This window comes from Monodelphis domestica, chromosome 2 (assembly GCF_027887165.1).
Source record: "Monodelphis domestica isolate mMonDom1 chromosome 2, mMonDom1.pri, whole genome shotgun sequence".
Lineage (NCBI taxonomy): Eukaryota > Metazoa > Chordata > Mammalia > Didelphimorphia > Didelphidae > Monodelphis > Monodelphis domestica.
In genome coordinates, this window is record NC_077228.1 from 227,197,419 (window position 1) to 227,219,218 (window position 21,800).

At 39.8% G+C, this 21,800-nt stretch overlaps 1 protein-coding gene and 1 long non-coding RNA gene across 2 annotated transcripts in view; one reads left to right on the forward strand and one right to left on the reverse strand.

The window, feature by feature from the left end:
* Nucleotides 1-10,575, reverse strand: part of LOC130457260 (uncharacterized) — a 36,212-nt gene extending 25,637 nt beyond the window's left edge. The window contains exon 1 of the long non-coding RNA XR_008916427.1: nucleotides 3,693-10,575. This is a non-coding gene — a long non-coding RNA (uncharacterized LOC130457260). The remainder of the gene's footprint in view (nucleotides 1-3,692) is intronic.
* Nucleotides 1-21,800, forward strand: part of CACNG4 (calcium voltage-gated channel auxiliary subunit gamma 4) — a 119,095-nt gene that overhangs the window by 92,518 nt on the left and 4,777 nt on the right. The window contains exon 3 of the mRNA XM_001370279.4: nucleotides 19,058-19,198. Coding sequence (XP_001370316.1) covers nucleotides 19,058-19,198 — 141 coding nt within the window. The remainder of the gene's footprint in view (nucleotides 1-19,057; nucleotides 19,199-21,800) is intronic.

The following is a 21,800-nucleotide window of genomic DNA, read 5'->3' on the forward strand; positions in this document are numbered from 1 at the left end:
TCCACCACTGCCTCTACCATAATCGAGAGTGAGATGTAGGATCCTCCCAAAGCCACAAAAGAACAGACTGTGGCTGTGGTTCTTTGCTAGGAACGGTAAGACTCCCTTCTTGCCTCTCCCCCACGAGGTTAGTGTGGATCCATTCCAAAGCTTATTTCTGAATCTTTGAAGTTCACATTTTACATTCTTGACCACCTACACTCTAAAAGTCAATTATAATATAGTGGTAGTCTCTCAGTGATCGAGTATAAAACTGCAATTAACACTGTACACTGATGGTCCATATAGATTTCATTTTATCAAAAGTACTGAAAGAGATTATTCATGATATTGAAAGGGAAGTAGGCAGCCAGGTGGCTTAGTGGAGAGACTCAGGAAGACCTGAGTTCAAATCTGGTCTCATCAGTCACTATAATATATAATATTGTAAATAAACAATCAGTTGCTTGACCCTGAGCAAGTCACTTAACCTGTTTGCTTTAATCCACTGGAGTAGGAAATGGCAAACTACTCCAGTGTCCTTACAAAACAAAAAAACCTAGAGGGACTAGCTAGATGACTCAGTAAATTGAGAGCCAGGTCTAGCCCTTGCCACTCTTCTGCTTTGGAACCAATACACAATATTGATTCTAAGATGGAATGTAAGGGTTTAAAAAAAACAAGTCCATGGTCCATATGTTCCAGAGTCACAAAGAGATGGACCCAACTGAACAATAAATTTGAATGGCTAATAGAGAACAATAAAGTTGAAGCCGTAGATTGGAGCCAGGACTTAAAAGCCTCTAAGTGTCAAACAAAGGGGTTTGCATTTGGTCCTAAAGATAATAGGGAGCTAAATAAGTTTGTTGGGCAAGACAGCAAAATGGTCAAAACATAAGGGACATTCTTCCCTTCTCAACCCTAGTCAACCAATTCCATTACATAAACAGAAGCCAACAATTCAGACACCCATGGGACCTAAATGATATGAACATTCACCCCATCATGTAAAACCATGAATCCTTTGCTTCTCTTTCATAGAAAAACAATCACTTGCAGTCTTCTCCATTCTACCTCTACAACATCTCTCACTTTTGTCCTTTTCTTGCCACTTAAAACTACTACTTTAGTTAAGACTCTTTTGTTGGTCTCTTAGTTTAATTAGTATCTGGCCTCAAGACTCTTCCCTCAACAACCATCTTCCACATAGCTTTTCCCAACTCCTTTTAATTCTGCTGCCTTCCCTTTGTCTTTTATTTCTAATTTATCTTATAGAGCTTGTTTGAAAGCAGTTGTTGGCCTGTTGTCTCCCCCTTTAGATGGTGAACTCCTCAAGAGCAAAGACTATATTATATATTTCTTTGTATTGATCATCAATCAATATTAATTAAGCATCTACTTTGGACCAGGCATTGTGCTAAGTGCAGAGGATACAAAGAGGCAAAAGACAGTACCTGCCCTCAAGAGCTGGAAGGGAGTAAGATGAAAGGAAAATTGAAAATGTAGGAAGGCTTTGGACACCTCTTTTTGATCCTGGAGCAATAGAAAACCACTGAAGTCCACTGGGTGATGTGGCTGGAACTGAATTTTGGGAAAATCACTTTAGTGATTAACTGGAGAATAGATAGGAATAGGGAGAGACTTGAGGCAGGCAGACCCACCAGCAGGCTATTGCAGTAGTCCAGGCATAAGGTGATGAGAGCCTGCACTAGAATGGTGTCAGTGTTGGAGAAGAGAAGCAAGCATATTCAAGTGATATTGCTGGCAACAGATTGGATGAACCCAGGCTGACTCCTAGGCTGTGAGTCTGGGGAACTGAGTTGATAATGGTGGTGTTCATGTCTTGCCATCCAATTCTTTATGACTTCATTTGGATTTTTCTTGACAAAGATACTGAAATGGTTTGCCATTTCCTTCTCCAGCTCATCTTACAGATAAGGAAACTGATGTAAACATGGTTAATAGTCATATTTGAACTCATGAAGATGAGTCTTCCCAACTCTAAGCCTAGCTCTCTTAAGCACTGTGGTTAACTAGCTGCCCATAAGTAGATGTTGCCCTCTATAGTGATAGGGAAGGTAAGAGATGAAGAAGGATTAGGGGAAAAGATAGTGAATTCAGTTTTGGATATGTTTAGTTTAAAATGTTTATTAGACATCCATTCAAGATATCTGAAAGGCAGTTGGAGATTTGAGACTGGTTATCAGCAGAGAGACTAGAGCAGGATTGGCACATTTGAAAATCATTGCATAGAGATGGTAATTAAATTCCAGTGAAGTAGTATAGAGGTAGAAGAGGGGCAGAACTCTATAGGACACCTACATTTAAAAGGCATGATCTATTATAGCTGTGCTCTTTGTGGTGGCACAAAATTGGAAAATGAGGGGATATCTATCAATTGGGGAATGACTGAACAAATTGTGGTATATGTTGGTGATGGAATGCTATTGTGCCAAAAGGAATAATGAACTGGAGGAATTCAATGTGAACTGAAACGACCTCCAGGATTGATGCAGAACAAAAGGAGCAGAACCAGGAGAACCTTATACACAGAGACTGATAAACTATGGCACGATCAAACATAATGGACTTCTCTACTAGCAGCAATGCAATGATCCAGGACAATTCTAAGGGACTTATGAGAAAGAATGCTATCCACATCCAGAGAAAGAACTGTGGGAGTAGAAACACAGAAGAAAAACACTGCCTTGATCACATGGTTCACTGGGGACATGAATGGGGATGTAAACTCTAAATGATCACTCTATTGCAAATATTAATAATATTTGGGTCTTGATCAATGGAATTGCTCGTTGGCTACAGAAGGGGGAGGGACAAGGAGAGAGAAAGAGCATGAATCATGTAACCATGGAAAATATTCTAAAGTAATTAAATAAATTTAGTTATTTAAAAATTATTTTAAAAAGGCATGATCTACAGAAGGTTCCAGCAAAGGACACTGAGAAAGAATGGTTAGATAGGTAGGCGGAGAATCAAGAGAGAAGATAGTGTTCCAAAAACCTAGAGAGAAGAGAGTATCTAGCAGGAGGGATCAACTATGTCAAAGGCTTTGAAGAAGGCCAGATATTAATTATTCTAGGAGAATAAGAACTGAGAAAAGGCACTTGGATTTGTCAACTAAACAATCATTGATAACTTTGGAGAGAGCAGTGTATATCCTTAGCATTATTGACTGGAACATAAAAGTCACCTCAAATATTTATTGACAAACTGAATGACAAATGGGCAATCAAGATATAGTCTTACCCAAGGAGGGTAGGGAGGATTTTTTGCACCCACAGTTCCAGACTCTTGAAAGTTTACTGTGTTTTCAAAGCATCGCCTGAGTGCGTTGGCTCCTTCTGTCCCACTAGCTGCATCTCAGAGTCTCTGCCTCACTATTTGGTTGCTGGGACAGTTTAGTACTCATTCCCCCAAAGCATGGGTCCATATTATTCCCTCAGTTTTCTGTAGCCTGTGATGGCCTCTGATCTAAGCTCTAAACACAGCCCTTGATTCCTCTTCTCTACCTAATCCTTTGTCATTAAAATAGAGTTTTAGAAGGTTAAAGAGGGAGACTATAAGGGGGAGGGGAGGGAATATACCAGCAAAGGGTCTAGAAATTAGGGAAAGGACAGTAACATCTAAAAGTCAATTTGCTGTGAAGACAGCAAAATGTCCAGACACATGCAGGGTCTTGCTCAGCAGCATACCTCAGGGTAGAGTAGATTCAGCCTCATTTATGGAGAATCAATACCAGGCCCTTTTGAGCAAAAGTAATTCACTCAGCACCTGCTTAGGGGTAATTTTTCCAAAAAGGAAAAAAATGGATTTTTTTTGCAATGAATCACCTAGCAACATAGAATGTTGGTGTCCCAAGGAGTCCTGGAACAGGACAGCCCCAACCAGGCAACCAATCTCTAACAATCAGGTCAGCCTTTCAGCCTCTGGCTTACTCTTTCCTCTCTTCCTTTCCTCTCATTGTTACCAATAAACATTTATGGAGGGTCCAAGAGACCAGGGAAAAGATGAGTCATGTCCCTCCAGTCCTCATGCCCAAAATAGCTTACCTCAGGTTCTCAGGGATTCCAAAGCCATTCTACCAATCACCTTTCTTCCATGGCTACCCTATTCCACCCTCCACCCCCCAGTCATCATGAATACCTTCTTAGATGGAGAAAAGGGCAGCTAGCACTCTAATGGTCTGAGGCTCTGAACCCTCTATCTAGCTTGACTTTATGAGTTGACTTTGGGGAAATACTGGCCAATATTTCAACCAATCTATTTCCCTTCCCCTAGGTCAGTGATGGCAAACCTTTTAGAGACCAAGTGCCCAAATTGCAACCCTCATACCACATGTGATCTAGCCACCTGCCTGGCTTACCCTAGACAGAAGAAGGAGGAAGTGCTCCTAATAGGCTACTGGGCAGAGGGGTGAGTGATATCAGAAATGTCCCCAGGTGTGTGTGGAGAGGGGGAGGGGGGAAAGCCCCCTCTGGCACACATGCCCTAGGTTCACCAACACAGTTCTAGGTGAATATTCTAAAGTGAGCTCCTATTGCTAATTCTAAACTTTTTATTTTTCAATCTGGATCAGATCTATCCTTGCTTCTTCTCCTTTCCCCCTTATTTTCAGAAGAGTCCCTTTTGCTCTATTTCCTTCCCTCTGGGAGAATATTTTAAAGCAAGGTCCACCATTGCAGACTCCAACCTTCTGTTCCTTTTTTAACAGTGAAACTGAATTTGATCTCCCCTTGCCTCTTATTTGAGAAGTACCACTCTGCACAGGCTATATCCTTTTTACATCATTTTGTATCAGGTTAAACCCATCCTGTGGTGCAATAGAGAGATACAGTTCAGAGATCCTTCTTCAGGAAGAAGACTGCAGACTGCCGAGTCTTTGGCTAAGAGAGTTCCAGTATAGTGGAGGAAAGGAGGTGGAGAGAAAAGGAGAGGGTTTACAAGAACAATTCCTCCCCCCCCCAGTAAAATGATAGGGACAGGAATCTAGCAATTACTGTTCATTTGGGATGAAGATAACCTCCTTTAAGTATTCCCTATTGGGAGGAAAGGGAGATTTGTTAACAATCAAAAAGACTTAAGGGCAAGGAGGGAGAAAGGAAGAGGGGTCAAGAATTGGATTTGCCTCAGTGCCTCAACTCTTTGTCTGATGTTGGCTAGTAAGAGCTAATTCCCCAAGGGGAAGTGCTTTTTTCCCCATCTCTTGGAAGTGGAAATGGGGAAGCTTGTTTGCCATATCACCAAAGCTATAATCTGTAATTCAGAAAGGCAAGAATTCCCACTTGGGATGATACCCACTAGACTTAGACTGCATTTTTTTTTTGTTCCTGCTTCTCTCTTTTTATTACCAATCTTGGAATCCTAGTTATCAAATTTGAGGGATGAGTGATTATCTGGGCCAACCTCTTCATTTGACAGCAATCTCTTGATTCCCCCTCTTTAAAATGAAGAGATTGGGCCAAATGATCTCCCAGTTTTCATCTGACAGTTCTTTCAGGGGCTATCCAGGGTTATAGGAACAAGGCTTTGAGGGTTTATTGGTCTGATATCTTTTTGGTGACTAATGGAGTTAGGGCAAGAGAGTGTGTACCTGGCAGGTTTCCCAGGACTTCAATCCAGGTCACTTAGAGTTCACCTCCTTGTATATTCCTGTTTCCTCACATTCAAGAAAAATTACAATTCACTTAACTGGCTGTCCATGAGTAAAGGATTCTTGAAGCTGTGTTCTTTTGGAGTTAATTAAGTATCAATTCTATCCTTACAATTCTGTACATACCCAGACTCTAAATGTCATTGCTTGTGGGTACATTGTGTAAGGTTATATTCATTTTGTCCAGTGAATGCAGGCAACAACCCCTCCCTCCATAGCATTATGTTCACCAGTCAATCTACAAGAATTATTATGGAACTACTCTGTGCCAGTAAGACAGCTAAGTGGTGCAGTGGATAAAACACTAGGCTTGGAGTCAGGAAGATTCATCTTCAGGAGTTCAAATCTAGCCTCAGATACTTCCTAGCTGTGGGACTCTGGGCAAGTCACTTAATCCTGTCTGCCTCAGTTTCCTCCTCTATAAAAAGAGCTAGAGAAGGAAATGGCAAACCATTCTAACATCTTTCCTAAGAATATTCCAATTAGGATTCACAAAGAGCCAGGTGTTATGGGGGCTCAGATGTGTATCCCTGGGGTTCAGGAAGGATACCTTTTACAAGAATGCAAGACTCCAAAACTTAGCTTAAAAAGAAAAAGAGAAATTTATTAATTTAGGAAGTAATGTTGATAATGGCCAGGAGGATAGCAAGGTGGGACAGCAAGATGGGGAGCAGTTCCTTGGGAGGACAGCATGAAAGGAAAGGCTGTTCCCCATGGGGACAGCATGGGTGGAAAAGCTGTCCCCCAGACGATATCAGTTCTTGGGTTTTTATACTCTTTACAACAGATGATGTGACTTTAGAGTGCTAATCCCTCAGGCATTTGGTGGGCTGGGGTGGTCATCTGACTGGGGTCTGCCTGGAGGCATAAAGATTCATCTCTTTGTCCATCTTAAATCTAGAGGACAATCAAGGAGGATAAACATCTCAGGGCCCTGGGGGGGGGGGGGTCATTGGGTGTTTCTAGGTTTAGTCACAAGGATGCAAGGAAGCAAGGGAGTTTCCCTGATAATAGTTAGCCTGGGTTTCTGGGGGTACAGTGCCCATGTCATCTCCCCCCTCTCCTAATATGTAAGGGAAAAGGGATGATGGTCTCAGAGTCTTCTGTAACTTCTTCAGAGCTGAGAATGGGTGTAGAGTTGTCCCTGCCTAATGTTAGGGGAGAGAGGTATTGACTGTATGTAGGTCTTGTCCAGAGCATCAGTTTGGGATGGTTGCCGAGGTTATGGTGGCATCTGGCATCTGGGTGACTCCCATGAGTGCTTTTACTCTAGAAGCAACTAGAGAGATGACAAGGTTACAAATACAAGGTCCACATATCCCACAGGGGAGTAGCCAAAACTAGAGTGGTTGCTAATCTCCTTAAAGCCTCAAGTCTTGAATATACCTCCGAGGCACTGAGACCTTGGGCTAGAGGCCTGGGGTTCTTTCCACTTTGGGGTGCTTCATACAGACCCAACAGTTAGAGGGGCCCATTTTGGCTACTGCTTCCCCAAGCCGAATCAGAGAATTATATGTCCAGCTGGCTGGGTATGCATGATTTAAAACATAGGAGAAGACCCAAAATTTAAGGAAAGAAATAGTTATGGTCAGGTAGTTAAGAGCTAAAGTAAAAAGGATTAAGATAACAGGGAGGGAAAGTCTGTGGGCACAGGGTCTTAGGGACATGTCCTCAGTGAATGCCTGTGTCCTAGGTAGCTGGGAACCTGCTTGGAGATGTGAAGGATATGTCCAGCGACTGCTTCCCCTGATTGGCAGACAGGTCACAAGGGGGAGAGTCAAAACTGAGGCAAACAGGGTTAAGTGATTTGCCCAGGGTCACACACTAGTAAGTGTCTGAGGCCAGATTGAGGATGAATCTTCCTAACTTCAGGCCTGGCACTCTATCCACTTCACCACAGGTGTTCTGTTTTAGTAAATACTTTTGTTAATTTGTTTGTACCAACTGGATGAATTTAAGGCAAATGTACTAATGGGGGCTACTTATTTAGAGGATAAAGTCACCTAGGAACTTGAATCTGGGATTGTGTTTCCCTCTTCTCTAATATAACCTGTGAGTGTGAATTAGATTTGCTACATTTGGATAAGGACACAAACTTGGAGAAATGAAGCAATTTACCCAATGTCACACTGCTAATTAAGTATCATGGACAGGTTTTGAACCAAGGTCTCTTGATGCTATATCAAGAACTCTTTTAACCACTTCACATACCCTATTCCCTCTTTTAACATTCCAAATGACAGAAATCCCCCAAGTGATGAGCTACTTTTGACTATACACTTTTGGAATCAGATGACCTGGCAAGCAAATGAAAGACTTCAGGAACATTATTCTAACCTCTAGGTAATGGTTTTGTAATAGCAGATAGAGTGAAAAATAATTTAAAAAACCTAAGTTTGATTCCTGCTTCTGGTCATTCATAGCTAATCATGTAACCTCCCTCAACCCCAGTTTCCCAATTTGTAAAATAGGAATAATACATTGAATGCCTACCTCGCAGGGTAGTTGTGAGACACAGACTATGGAACAGATATAAAAATGCTTTTTTTGAGAAATTCTTATAGCATGGCATAGACAAGTTGATTAGGTCAACAAGCCTTTATTAAGTATTTGTATCAAGTTTTCTTAATTATTATTATTTATCCATTTTTATTATTATTATAGCCTGATTAAGCTATGTGCCAAGCACCAGTGCTAAGCTTGGGAATACAGATACAAGCAAAAAGAAAGACAATCCCTTGCCCTCAAGGGGCTTACATTCTAATGGAGGAAATAACATAAAAGGAAAGAGGAATAGATGAGGAATATATCTGTATGAGGGCATGATGGTTGTAGTAGAGAAAGTCTAGAGAGTCTGGTGTGGAGCCTGAGGAAAAAAATGAAAACCATTCACAGTGGATAGGTTATTTGGTTGCTAGGGAGCCCTGGGCTTGAAGTGCGCCCCTGGGTCTGTGACTTCACTTCTCATTCTTAGCTTCTTCGTATGTAAAATGGAGATAAGAACAGCTGTATCACTCACCTTACCAGACTATTAGAAGGATTAAATGAGGTGATGTATATAAAAGTTTGGCAACCCTAAAAACACTATATAAACGGAGGTCATAATACAAATCCAGTCCCCTTGGTAAAGTGAGAGGAAATAAAATAGAGTCTTATTCAACAAGCTCTTTGAGATTTGAGCTCAGAGGCCCTTAACGCTAAGGCAATTTCCATATAGGGCCCTTGGGTTTTCCAAGAGTTTAGCACAGTACAGAGCGCAGTAAAAATTTAATAAATGTGGGAGAGAAACATGGGGAACTAATGGCAGGGGTCAAGCCAGTGCAAGTAGTAAAATGAGTTGAGCCCTGAGCATAGCCATGATGTGAGCAAAATCTATACTTGTTCCTGATAGACTGAGGACCAGGAAGAGAGATGATATGTATTTCCCCTATTTCCTTTTTTTTTCTCTCTGAGGCAGCTGAATTGTGGGTTATCAACTAAACTACCTGCCTTCCTCTGGGATCAAGAAAGCTTTAGTCTTTATCCTAAGTGCATACATATTCTCTCTTCTAAGTCATTAAATGTTATGTAACTGTTGATCAGTGTAACTGTTGCATTTTTGCTAAATGTTCATACATATAAATAGTTTGAGGAGAGGGGTAGAAGAAAGGAAAGGCCAGGAAGGGGGAGAGGGAAAGAAGGACAGGAAAGGAGAAGGGAGAAAGGAAGGAGAAAGAAAGGGTAAGAGGAGTGGGAGTTGGAGGAGAGGAAGAGGATAGGGGAAAGGAGAGAAGGAAAGTGAGAGGAAGAGAAAGGGGGAAAAGGAGAAGAGGAGTGGGAAAGAATGGAGAGGGGAGAGGGAAGGAAGGAGGGAGAGAGAGAGAGAGAGAGAGAGAGAGAGAGAGAGAGAGAGAGAGAGAGAGAGAGAGAAAGAGAGAGAGAGAGAGAGAGAGAGAGAGAGAGAGAGAGAGAGAGAGAGAGAGAGAGAGAGAGAGAGAATCTTCCTATTTCAGAGAGGAGACATTTATAGTGCCAAGTAGGGGGACAAATTAGACTCTCACAAGCCTAGAGAAAAGTACCCAAAGTATCAGAACTCAAGATATTTCTAGAAACCTTCCTTTTCTTTATTTAATCAAAAGAAATCACGAGCCAGAAGCAATCTGCAATTTGGAAGTGAACAGCCACTTTTGGTCAAACATTGCTTCTCTCACAGGCTTCCTGCAGCATTCAAAAGAAAGCCATGGCCCACAAGGGTCATGTGAGGCTGGGAAAGCTCTTGCCAGAAGCAAGGAAGGTTAAATAACTTCTCCAAAAATGCACTTAGATAGCACCCTAGGTTTAAAGAGATGTGGAAGGGAGAATCGATTGGCAGTAGGCTATGCCTTGCTTGCCACCTAGTTGTTAGAATAGGAACATGGATTCTGAGCTCCAAGGAACCTTGGAAGCCTCCTAGTCCACCCTCTTCATTTTAGAAATGAAGCAGCTGAGGTCCAGAGGAGTAAAATTATTTGGCCGGGGTCACTTGAGGTAGTAAATGGCAGAATTGCAATTCAAACTCTGGGCCTCTCCAACTTCAAATCCAGGACTCCTTTCCCTGTACCAAAAGTAGCATTTAGAAGTTACTCCTAGTCACATTTCCAATCTGACAGAGAGAAGTGGCTTATATTGTTTTCTACCCAGAAACATAGACCTTTCCTAACTCTGAAGCAAGATCCTACTGGCTTCTTTCTTTTTTCCCCCCAAAGTGCCTTTCAAAAGCAACAAGGAAACTTTGATAACATTGTCCCTCCTCTCAAACATTTCTTTCTCACCCACTCTTTTTCTAAGTCTTTGGATGTCAGCTTAGTTATTTCTTCCTCTGGAGATGGAGAAATCAGCTCTGGCACATCTCTGCAACAGCAGAGCTCTGGGTTTCATCCTTGGGCTTCCACTTACCCTTGGCTTTCTCCCCCTCCCTTTTTCTACTGTTTCAAACTACAGCTTCCATCCCTGGAACTGCTGCTACCTCCCCACCCCCATCTGCCTTGTGCCCTAGGGGCATTTTTCTCTTATTGCTTTGCTAGCAGAAGTGTGACACCTCCCCAGAGGCAACCAAAGAGGAAATCTCTAAACATTTGAGGGAAAACCAATAGTAGATCTCCTAGCTAAAGTTCCAGCCAAGATCATGTCCTCTGAAATTAAGAAGAGTACAAAATGGGCGGGGGGGGGGGATTACAAGATGAAATAGATTTAACAGAATTGAAAATAAACATCAGAGAAGTCCCACATCAGATCCAGGACTGCATCAGAAGATAACCTGAAAGCTATAGATGTTCTAGATGCCAGTTAACATATGCAGAAAACCAGTATGCTATCCAGGGATGTCTGACTGGGGTCTCCCCAAGAGGGAAAGCCCAAACCCCTATACCTCCCTGTAGATGAAGAAAGTGGAGCCTGAAACTGGTATGATCAGGGGTCAGGACCTCTTCTGAAAGTAAGGAAACTTTAATCTTCATTCTAAATGTGTGCTTTCTCTTATAAATCATTAATGTGGCCATTGTAAACCCAAGATATCTGTTTTGTTTTTACTGAATGCTCATGGTGGGAGATGGAGAAGAAGGAAGAAGAAGGATGGGGGGAAAGAGAGAGAGAGACAAAGGAAAGACTATAACAAAGAGCAAAAAAGGGTCACAGTTCTGAGTCTGGTTCTCAGTCCTAAAACAGGGCTATTAAAGGAATCAGAGCCTGACTGCTGATAGCTTACCAGCTAGGTACTACACAGTAAGGAAAGTAACCGGGACCTATCCACCCCATCCAAAATTGCCACAGGGCAGTGGCATCTAGGGGCAACTAGCTGATACAGTGGATAGTATCAGGCTTAAAGTCAGAAAGACATGTCTTCCAACCCCAGACACTTACTAGCTGTTTGACTCTGGGCAAGTCACTTAACCCTGTTGGCCTCAGTTCATTTGTAAAATGAGCTGGAAGAAGAAATGGCAAACCACTCTAGTTAGTATCTTTGCTAAGAAAACATCGAATGGGGTATTGACAAGTCAGATACAACTGCAACAAGTGAACAAGAACAAGAGGCATCTAGATGACTGCAGGACCTAGCTCCAGTACAGTGGTATCCCACCATAGTATTATAGTGGAAGACCAGACCTGGCCAGGCTTAACCTCCCTATCCAAAAAACCTAGTCCTGGCACTGTCCAAATCGCGGAACCAAGGCTGAAGACATGAGCAAACAGAAGAAAAGTTTCAAAACAATGAAGAACTGCTATAATCTGAAGATAGTATCATAGAAGAAGTTAATTATTTATAAGTAGGACCTTAGAAAAAGAGTAGCTTAGCTAAAAGGTTTTTAAGAGTAGATGTGAGCAGTGAAAGAAGAGCTAAAACAAAAAAACTAAAGAATAGAAAATAACACTCAGAAAAGAAGTAATCAAATAATAATCCTTAAAAAAGGAACTTAGTAAAGGAAAAAAACAAAACAAAACAAGAAATGAGGTATCTATACTATGAAAACTATGAAAACTATGAAAAACATGGAAAATAGTATGAGAGATTGTTTAAAAATCATTAGATTCTCTGAAAATCACGACCAAACAAAAAACCCAGGGGGCAGCTGGGTAGCTCAGTGGATTGAGAGTCAGGCCTAGAGATGGGAGGTCCTAGGTTCAAATCTGGCCTCAGATACTTCCCAGCTGTGTGACCCTGGGCAAGTCACTTGACCCCCATTGCCTAGCCCTTACCACTCTTCTGCCTTGGAGCCAATACACAGTATTGACTCCAAGACAGAAGGTAAGGGTTTTAAAAAAAAAAACCCAGTACTCAGCACAGAGCCTGGCACATAACAGCTACCTAATGAATATTATTTGATTGAACCCAAGTAATATATTTCTTTTTTTTAAACCCTTACCTTCCATCTTAGAATGAATACTGTGTATTGGTTCCAAAGCAGAAGACTGGTAAGGGCTAGGCAATGGGGGTCAAGTGACTTGCTCAGGGTCACATAGCTAGGAAGTGTCTAAGGTCAGATTTTAAACCAGGACCTCCCATCTCTAGGCCTGACTCTCAATCTACTGAGCCCCTGCCAGAAGTCCCCCCAAATACTATATTTCAAGAAATCACAAAAGAAAGCTATCCAGCACTATTCAAACCAGAGAGCAAAATGAAAATGGAAAGATTTTACAGGTCACTACATGAAAGAAACCTCAAATGGAAAACACCATGAAAAATGCATTAGCCAAAATCTGGAACTACCAGGTCAAAGAAAAAATATAGGAAGTAGTTAGAAAGAGATAAATTACCAAGGGACCATACTCGGAATCACACAAGATTATGCAGCATCTACTATAAAAAGAAAAAACCTGAACTGCAATGTACCCAAAATGGGGAGGAAAAAAAGAATTTAAAACAAAGAATAATTTATCTTCCAAAAACAAGAGGAAAGTGTGAAAAGCATGCAAAGCATGGAAAGTTACGATGGAAAGCAAATGAACCTTTAAGAGAATATGCTATATAAACCCAGCATATTTCTGTTAATAAAACATTTCAATTGATAAAACCAGGTAGGATATTTAATATGTAATACTTAAAGAGCAATTTGAAGGGATTAGATGATGATTGAACTCTCCTAAGAGAAGGGACCATTACTTCTTTACTAGTGTCAATGCAATGATCCAGGACAATCCTGAGAGACTTAACAGAAAGAACACTATCCATATCCAGAAAAAGAATTGTGGGAGTATAAACGCAGAAGAAAAACATATGATCGATCACATGGTTCAATGGGTATATTATTGGGGATTTTGACTTTAAATAATCATTCTATTGCAAATATTAATAATATGAAAATAGATTTTGAACAATGATACATGTATAGCCCAGTGGAATTGCTCCTCAGCTGGGGGGGGGGGGGGGCGGTGAGAACATGAATCATGTAACCATGGAAAATTATTCTAAATGAATTAATTTTTAAAAATAAAAAGTAAATAAATTTAAAACAAGGAGAAGAGACCATTGGCCTTTCTCTATTCTATTTTCTTAAAGAGTCAAAATGAGAGCAAAGAAAGAAAAATGCAGGAGTTGGATGTAGTTTTCCTTACTCTGCCTCTTTGTGTCCAACTCTTCCTGACCTCATTTTGGGTTTTCTCAGCAGAGATACTAGAGAGGTTTGCCATTTTCTTCTCCAGCTTATTTTATAGATGAAGAACTGAGGCAAGCAGGGTTAAGTGACTTGCCTAGCTAGTAAGTATCTGAAGCAGATTTGAACTCATGAAGATGAGTCTTCCTGATTCCAAGCTTAGTGCTCTGATCCATTGTACCACGTAGGAACCCTCTATTCTCCTTCCCAACACACATTTTTTGATCAAGTGAATAGGCTTCTCTGCTGTTCTGGAAACAAAACACTCCTGAATATCCTGACTCCATATATTTTCAGTGGCTCCAAAATCTTCTTCATACTAGATCACTTCATCCCTGGAACTCACACTGCAGAAGTACTTCTGCCCCTGGGCCCCCTGCCTCTGATTGGAAACATTAATTATTCATGGTTAGGCCATGCCAATGTAATAAAAGTTATACTACCTAAATTAGTTTATAGATTTAGTGCCGTAGGAATCAAATTACCAAGGGGTAAATTTATAGAACTAAAAAAATAATAATCTGAAGGAACAAAAGGTCAAGAATCTCAAGAGAAATATTTTTTAAAGTAGGCTTAAAGGGCACCTTGCTGAATCAGCTTAAATTATACAACAAAATAGTCATCAAAACTATTTGGTACCAGTTACAAAAATAGAAAAGTTGAGGGGCATCTAGGTGGCTTCGTTGGATAGAGAACAAGGCTTAGACACAAAAAGTTCTCTGTTCAAATTTAACCTCACATGCTTCCTAGCTAGGCAAGTCACTTAACTCCAGTTGTCTAGCCTTTCTCACTCTTCTGTCTTGGAGCCAATATTTACAGAAGGTAAAGGTTTAAAAAAAAAAAGTTGATAACACAAATTAGGTGCACAAGACCCAGAAGTCATTGAACATAGTAATCTAGTATTTGATAAACATAAGGACATCAACTATGAGAATAAGGACTCTATTTTTGACAAAATACTGGGGAAAATGAAAAGAAGTTCAACAAATATTGGGTTTAAGCCAACATTTCACACCAAATACTATAATAAACTCAAATGGAAACATGCCTTGAATATAAAAAGTCTTATCATAAACATATTAGAGCAGAAGGGAAGGAGATAACTATCACAACTATATCTAAGAAGAGAATTTTTAACTAAAGGCATAGAGATGATAGAAGATAGAACGAATAATTTCAACTGTATAAAATTGAAAAGTCTTTTCATAAGTAAATCCTACAAGATTGGGCAACTAGATGGTTCAGTGGATTGAAAGCCAGGACCAGAGACAAGATCCTGGGTTCAAATATGGCCTCAGACACTTCCTAGCTGTGTGTCCCTGGGAAAGTCACTGAACCCCCATTATCCTGTTCTTTTGCCTTGAAATCAATATACAGTATTTATTCTATGATGGAAAATAGGGGGCTTTTTAATCCTACCACCTAGGGATCTGGGGGAGAGAAGAAATCCTTTCTCCCTAAAGGGTCCCATCTTTGGGCTCCTACAAACAAGTTTCATGTTCTAGGGTATCCTGACCCTAAAACTTTGGGATCCAGCTCTTCTTTTACTCTCTGACTCATTACCCAAGGAGCCTCAGGGAAAATCTTTTAAAGCTTAGGTTTGGCTCCTGTTTAGTAAGTCCCCCAAAAGGAACTAACTGGATCTTTTCAGAAAAGATACTAATAATCCAATCATTCTGGAGGTTAATTTGGAATGAGGCCCAAAGGGCTATAAAACAGTGCATACCAGTAATACCACTACTAGGTCTGTATCCCGAGGAGATCAAAAAAAAGGGGGAAGGACCTACTTGTACAAAAGTAATTATAGCTGCTCTTTTTGTGGTGGCAAAGAATTGAAAACTAAAGGGATGTCCATCAATTGGGGAATGGTTTAATAAATTATGTTATGTTGGTGAAGGAATACTATTGTGCTATAAGAAATGATCAACAGGATGATTTCAGAAAGAACTGGAAAGACCTCCATAAATTGATGCAGAGTGAAATAAGCAGAACCAGGAGAATATTGTACAAAATATCAGCAACATTGTCAAATGATCAACTGTGATAGACTTGGCTACTCTCAGCATATAATGATCCAGGACAATTCTGAGGGACTTGTGACAGAGAATACTACCTACCTCCAGAGAAAACACTGTTGAAGTAAAAATGCAGATCAAAGCATACTGTTTTTCAGTTTAGTTATTTGGGTTTTGATTTTTTGGTTTTGATTTTACATGATTATTTTCCTACAAAAGTGAACAGTATGGAAATACATTTGATAAAATTGTTTGACGGCTCCAGAAGAAGAGAGGGGTGAGAGGGAAGGAGATAATTTGGATCATATAATTTTGGAAAGCTTATTTGGAAATTTGTTATTACATGTAAATGATAAAATAAAATATCTTTACAAAAAAAAGATGCTAGATACACAAAATAGATTGGGTCTAGGACAGCTATATATTTCCTTCACCACAAAAGAATTGTTTAAAATGCAAAAGACTTAAAGCACATGTAGACAAATACTTATAACATGAAGTAGTTACCTATAACCTTTATTATATTCTTCTAGGAAACTGGTAATTAAAATACAAAGTATTATGAGACTCCTAAAAAGGTATTTCCCCTTCACCTCAGAACTTCACTATTTGAGAAACATGCCCCATAGGTTCTAGCCAGCCATGTATTATGACAAGGAAATCACTTTAAAAGACTGATATATATTAATTTAAGGTCGCCAAGGAATTCAGCTATGTAATTCCTAAATGAAAACTCAAGTCAGCAGTCAACCTTTTATGGAGTTTAATTACAAACAGGAGGAAGAAAGGTATTAGAGATAGAGAGAGGGAGAGAGAGAGAGAGAGAAAGAAAGGGGAGAGAAGGGAATAGGGCTTAAATACCCCTTCTGTTTAGGCTGGGCCAAAAGGCCCAAGCCCTTAGATAGCTGAGGCAAAGAAAAGAGATCAGTCCCTATCACTCACATGACCAAAATGGAGAAACAGTCTCAGGGGCCTCCACCTCCAGCTTCCTTCAGAGCAAACTTCTCAAAGCACCACCTCTCAGAGCAAAAACCTCTCCAACCAACCACCCCTCAGTTCTCAGACCCCTCTATCTTTAAGGAAACCATCCAAGTTCCCTCCCCTCAGTTCTCACATCTACCAATCACTGTCCATGTCTTCCCTGTGCCAATGGTGGCTCTAGCTTAACCCAGGACCTCCCAGAGGTCTGTGGCTTTGCACATGTCTGTTGAAGGTCATATTCTCAAATAATTAAATCTTGATCCTTTGCTGCAGCCCTTCCTAAATCCTGTTAGGACTGAGTGGGGTGAAAATTGTATTTTCCAAGACCTGGTTCTGTCATTCCAAGTATCTCTATTGTATCAATTCTAAAATCAATCATGACTCAAAGAACTTCCTGTTCTATGCTTAAGCATAGGTCAAAGCCTTTTCCATTGTTCAGCAAAAGGTTTCTGTCCTAAAGTAATCTTAAGAAGGGAGGAAGAGGAACCTCCCATGCCAATGGGGTTCACATTCCAATAGAGTTCCCACTATCAATAGGAAATTTTTCAAGTATGAAATTTCCCAATGGTGAAATTTCCAACATTTATAAGTCTAAGAAATTTTAAGGTTTACAGTATGACTTAGACTTCTCCTCCTAGTGGTTGTTATGTTCTCCTTAAGAAGACCAGGAGATAGATATGATGAAAGGAATATTAATCGGTGTCCCCTAAAACACAAACTAGGCTAGTTCTTTTCCTTAAGGGCATGAAACTGTCTTCAGTTGACCCAGAGAACCATGTGAATTTATTTTTCATATTTTCTATCAATTCCTATATGTTAGGGAGAATTACTGTGTATTGTAATACTGTGTGTTGTTAGGGAGAATGTACTGTGTCTGGGATCTGGGTCAGAGATACCATCTAGTCTGCTACTTTTTGCATTTTCTTTATCCTTGAGAATTCAAAGAAGTATCTTCCTTTTTAACAGAATTTGTTTAATAATTGAAGAGGACCAAAGTTATTTTACTGTGTCTGTATTTTCCATTGTGTAGGTATGGGGAGGGGTGGATAAGCTAATGAACTACGTCTTAATCCACTATCACCAATTAAAGATGTCTTGGAATGGTCAAGGGAGGAGCTAAATAATGAGTTCCTAAAAATCTATTTATTAGGCAGCTTGACCCAGCTTAGGTCATCCTTGGTCCCAAGAAAGCCATGGAGACCTGTATCAGTTATGATGCTGGCCCAACTGATAAACCTGATCTAATCAATATGTTTTATTATTACCCAAAAATCAGTCTCAAGAAAATTTTAATCATAATAGGACTAAAGACCCAGGTCAATGAAGTCATTTCCTGATCACCTGAGTACAAAAGGCTTAAGATGAGAGGACATCCAGATCCTCCCTGAGGCTTCTCACCTGCAGACCAACAGCATGACCCACGCCACCACAAGGATGCTATATATACTGAGCTGAATAAATGCAGTATACTCAATGGATATCCTTTGATATGATTAAATAAATCTGCCATTGTTAGATGGCTACTCCTTAGCTAAATTTAACATATATGTAATTTTCAACACTTTAATAATAGAAGTTTATCACCCATATATGGTTGTTTATTCTTTGTGCATTAAAATGTTCATTTTTGTTCATTGTGAAGTTCAAAAAATTTTTTTAATTCTTTTACTTTTTAAGTGGCTAATATCACCATACACCAAGCCACTTCCCTTTGTTTCCACTTTTACTTCACTGGAAGGAGAATGGGTGAGTTATATCTGTTTTCAACTTCCAAAAAATTGGAGTCGCAATTAACTCCTTCCTTCTTTGTTAGTAAAACACATTAGGTGTCACTAATGGGTAATATACTTAGCTTGTATAATTAACTAGTACTTTACGACAAGTCCCAGATATATGATTAGTGTGATATTTAGAAAAAAAATTGGAACCTTAATGAGTAGAAAAGCAATCATCTTCTGCCTCCCTCCCTTAGTATGTCTGCCAAAAAGCATCATTAATAATGCTACAAATATTTTTCAATGGTAATTACCCTTGTATTTTCATACTGTTTATTATATATAATATATATAAATATATATTATCTCATTTTATCCCCCCACACCAAAGGTAGGCATGATGATTCTTCCCCCATCTTGTTTTACAGATGGGGAAACTGGGGACCTGGTGAGAAATTCCAACTCAAAGAACAGTCACTGGGGTCACAGCATCTCTATGGAATCTTATCTTTACTCCAAGAAAACTAAAGTTCATTGTCTCTTCTTTCTTCACCTTCCTTCTGACATCTTCCCTCCCATCCTTTTTTGCAGGTATTGTTAGGGCTTCTAGTGTGTTCCCTATCCTCAGCACAGTCTTCCTTTTGCTGGGAGGCCTCTGCATTGGTGCCGGGAGGATTTATAGCAGCAAAAACAACATTATCCTTAGTGCGGGGATTCTATTCGTTGCTGCAGGTAAGTATGTTCTCTTCATTTGTTTCTTTCCCTCACTGGGAGGAAAGCTGGGAAAATACAGGGACAGGCAGAATCAATCCTGCACCTTCTGTGGCTTCTCAGCTCACTTGGCTAAAATAAGACCAACACCTTTCAGTACTGAACACTTCCATAGTGGCTCAACCCAACCCTCTCCGCACAGACTCCCATAAAAATTAACAGAAAAAAAATGTTAACAGCACTCAAACACATTCTCATTATTACAGGTTTTAGTACCAGCTTGTCAGCTCTGTAACCCTGAGGGAAATCTCCGTTCTTAGAATTCAGTTTCCTCATTAGTTAAAGGAAGGAGTTGGACTTTAATGTGTCCTAAGACTCCTTCAGGAGATAACTAGATGGTTTGGGGGTTAGAGCACTGGGCCTAGAGTTAGAAAGACCTGAGTTCAGATCCAGCCTCAGACACCAGCTATAGGACCTGGGTAAGGCACTTAACTGCCATTGGAGAAGGAATTGACAAACCACTCCAATATTTTTGCCAAGAAAACACTATGGACAGCATGGTCCACAGGGTAACAAAGAGTTGACTACTACTGAACAGCAAAGACCCCTTCCAGCTCTGATGTCCTAACGTTCTGCATTTTAACATCAAGATTCCACTATATCTTTCTGGGTTTATTACTCTCCTTCACACATTGGACTACTTGCCATTTCCAGTATACAGCATTCTATTTCCCATCTTGATGCCTCTATACCAGCCTAGAATGAGTTCCTTCGTTACCCTGCATACCTTATATCTCTTAGGGTCCCTAAATTCTGTCTAGGAACTGCTCCTATTTGTCTGCTCCTTTCCATCACTTCTGTCCCTCACTGCTGGAAACTAATTGGCATATTTTTATAAATATATATGAACATATATTTATTATATATTATGATATATATGTCCCCCCAATATAATGAGTTCCTTTATTTAGATTAAGGACTACCTTACAGTTTTCTTTGTATCTCCAGACTCTAATAGAATGCCTGGGACACAATAGGTAATTAATAAATCCTTATTGAATTAACAAATATGTACCAAGGACTTTTCTCATGTTCTATGATTCTATTCTATCTCACCAAACCTCAAAAGTCTCCTAGTCAAGACATAAAGAAAGTATTAAGTACTCAAAAATACTTGCTAGATGAATGAATACTCCCCATTCATTGGGGAATAAAGCCCAAAGAGTTGAAATGATTTACCAAGATTAGTGACTGAGCCAAGACTGTACTCATCTTCTGACCTCTAGATCCATATCCTTTCCCCTAAACCATTTTATGCTCAGAGATTTCTCCTATCCTATAATTTCAGTATTACATGTGAGTGGGTCTTTGGTGGTGGTTTGGAGGTAGGATTGGAGTGGGGTGAGGAAGGAGACAAGAAAAATCAATATTTATTTGTGTCCTTTAGAAAACTTTAATTCTTCTTCTTTTCCCCTCTTCCCTTCATCTGCTCTTCTCCTCACTTTTTTCCCTCTCTCCTTCTCCCTTTCTGTATAACTCAAAGCAATACATGGATAGGATTGAGATCCCCAAGATGGTGAGGATTGAGAAATGTAGTTGCTATTGAGTAATTTAGGTTGGAGCAATATAGTCTTTTGAGAGAAGAGAAGGTCTGCTGTGTAGAGGAATAAGGGGTCAATATCAGCAATATTATTTGGGAGACTATAATCAGAGTGGTGAAGAGGGCAGTAATTATTCATGGAAGAGTGGATAGAGAGCCAGCCTCAAGACCAGGAAAACATGAGTTCAAAGCCCACTTCTCATGATCTTAAGTAAGTCAAGCAAGCCTCTGAGTCTTAGTTTTCTCTTCTGGAAGATGGGGAGACTAATAGCTATACTGCCTACCTTATAAGGTTGTTGTGAGGAAAGTGCTTTGTAAACCTTGAAATATTATATATATATATGTGCATATATATATATTTGTGTATTTGTATATACATGTATATATTTAATAAGGATATAATGGCTAGAGGGATACTAGAGAAATATTAAGTTTAAATAAGTCATGGATATTAGATTTATGGAGCTAAGAGTCTAGCAAAGGATATCACACATATACAAGTAACTATAATTCAAAATAATACATTAGTGCATAAGGGACATAATGGAGCTTATAGATATTACAATGGATAGAACCCCATTCCTGGAATCAAGAATCTTGACTTATTGGCTGTGTGACCCTGGGCAAAAAACTTAATCCTCTTTGCCTTGGTTTCCACATATGTAAAATGATCTGGAGAAGGCAATGACAAACCACTCTAATGCCTTTACCAAGAAAACCCTAAAAAGGGTCAAGAAGAGTTATACCCAACTCAGACACAACAACAATCACAAAGTGCATAAACGGGGTTTAAGCAAAGTACAATGTAAATCTGAAGAGGTAAAGGTCATTATTTATCAGAAAGATCCAGAAAAGTTCATGGAAGAATTGGGTTTTTAAAAATTAGGAGTATGGAATGAGGGCAGTTAAAGTCATGTCAGTAAATAAGATTGGGAAAAGAATAAGTTAAGAGAGACAAGAGGACTGATGGGCAAAACCTTAAGAACACCCATTGTAAAGACTGAAAAAGAAAAAATCAATGAG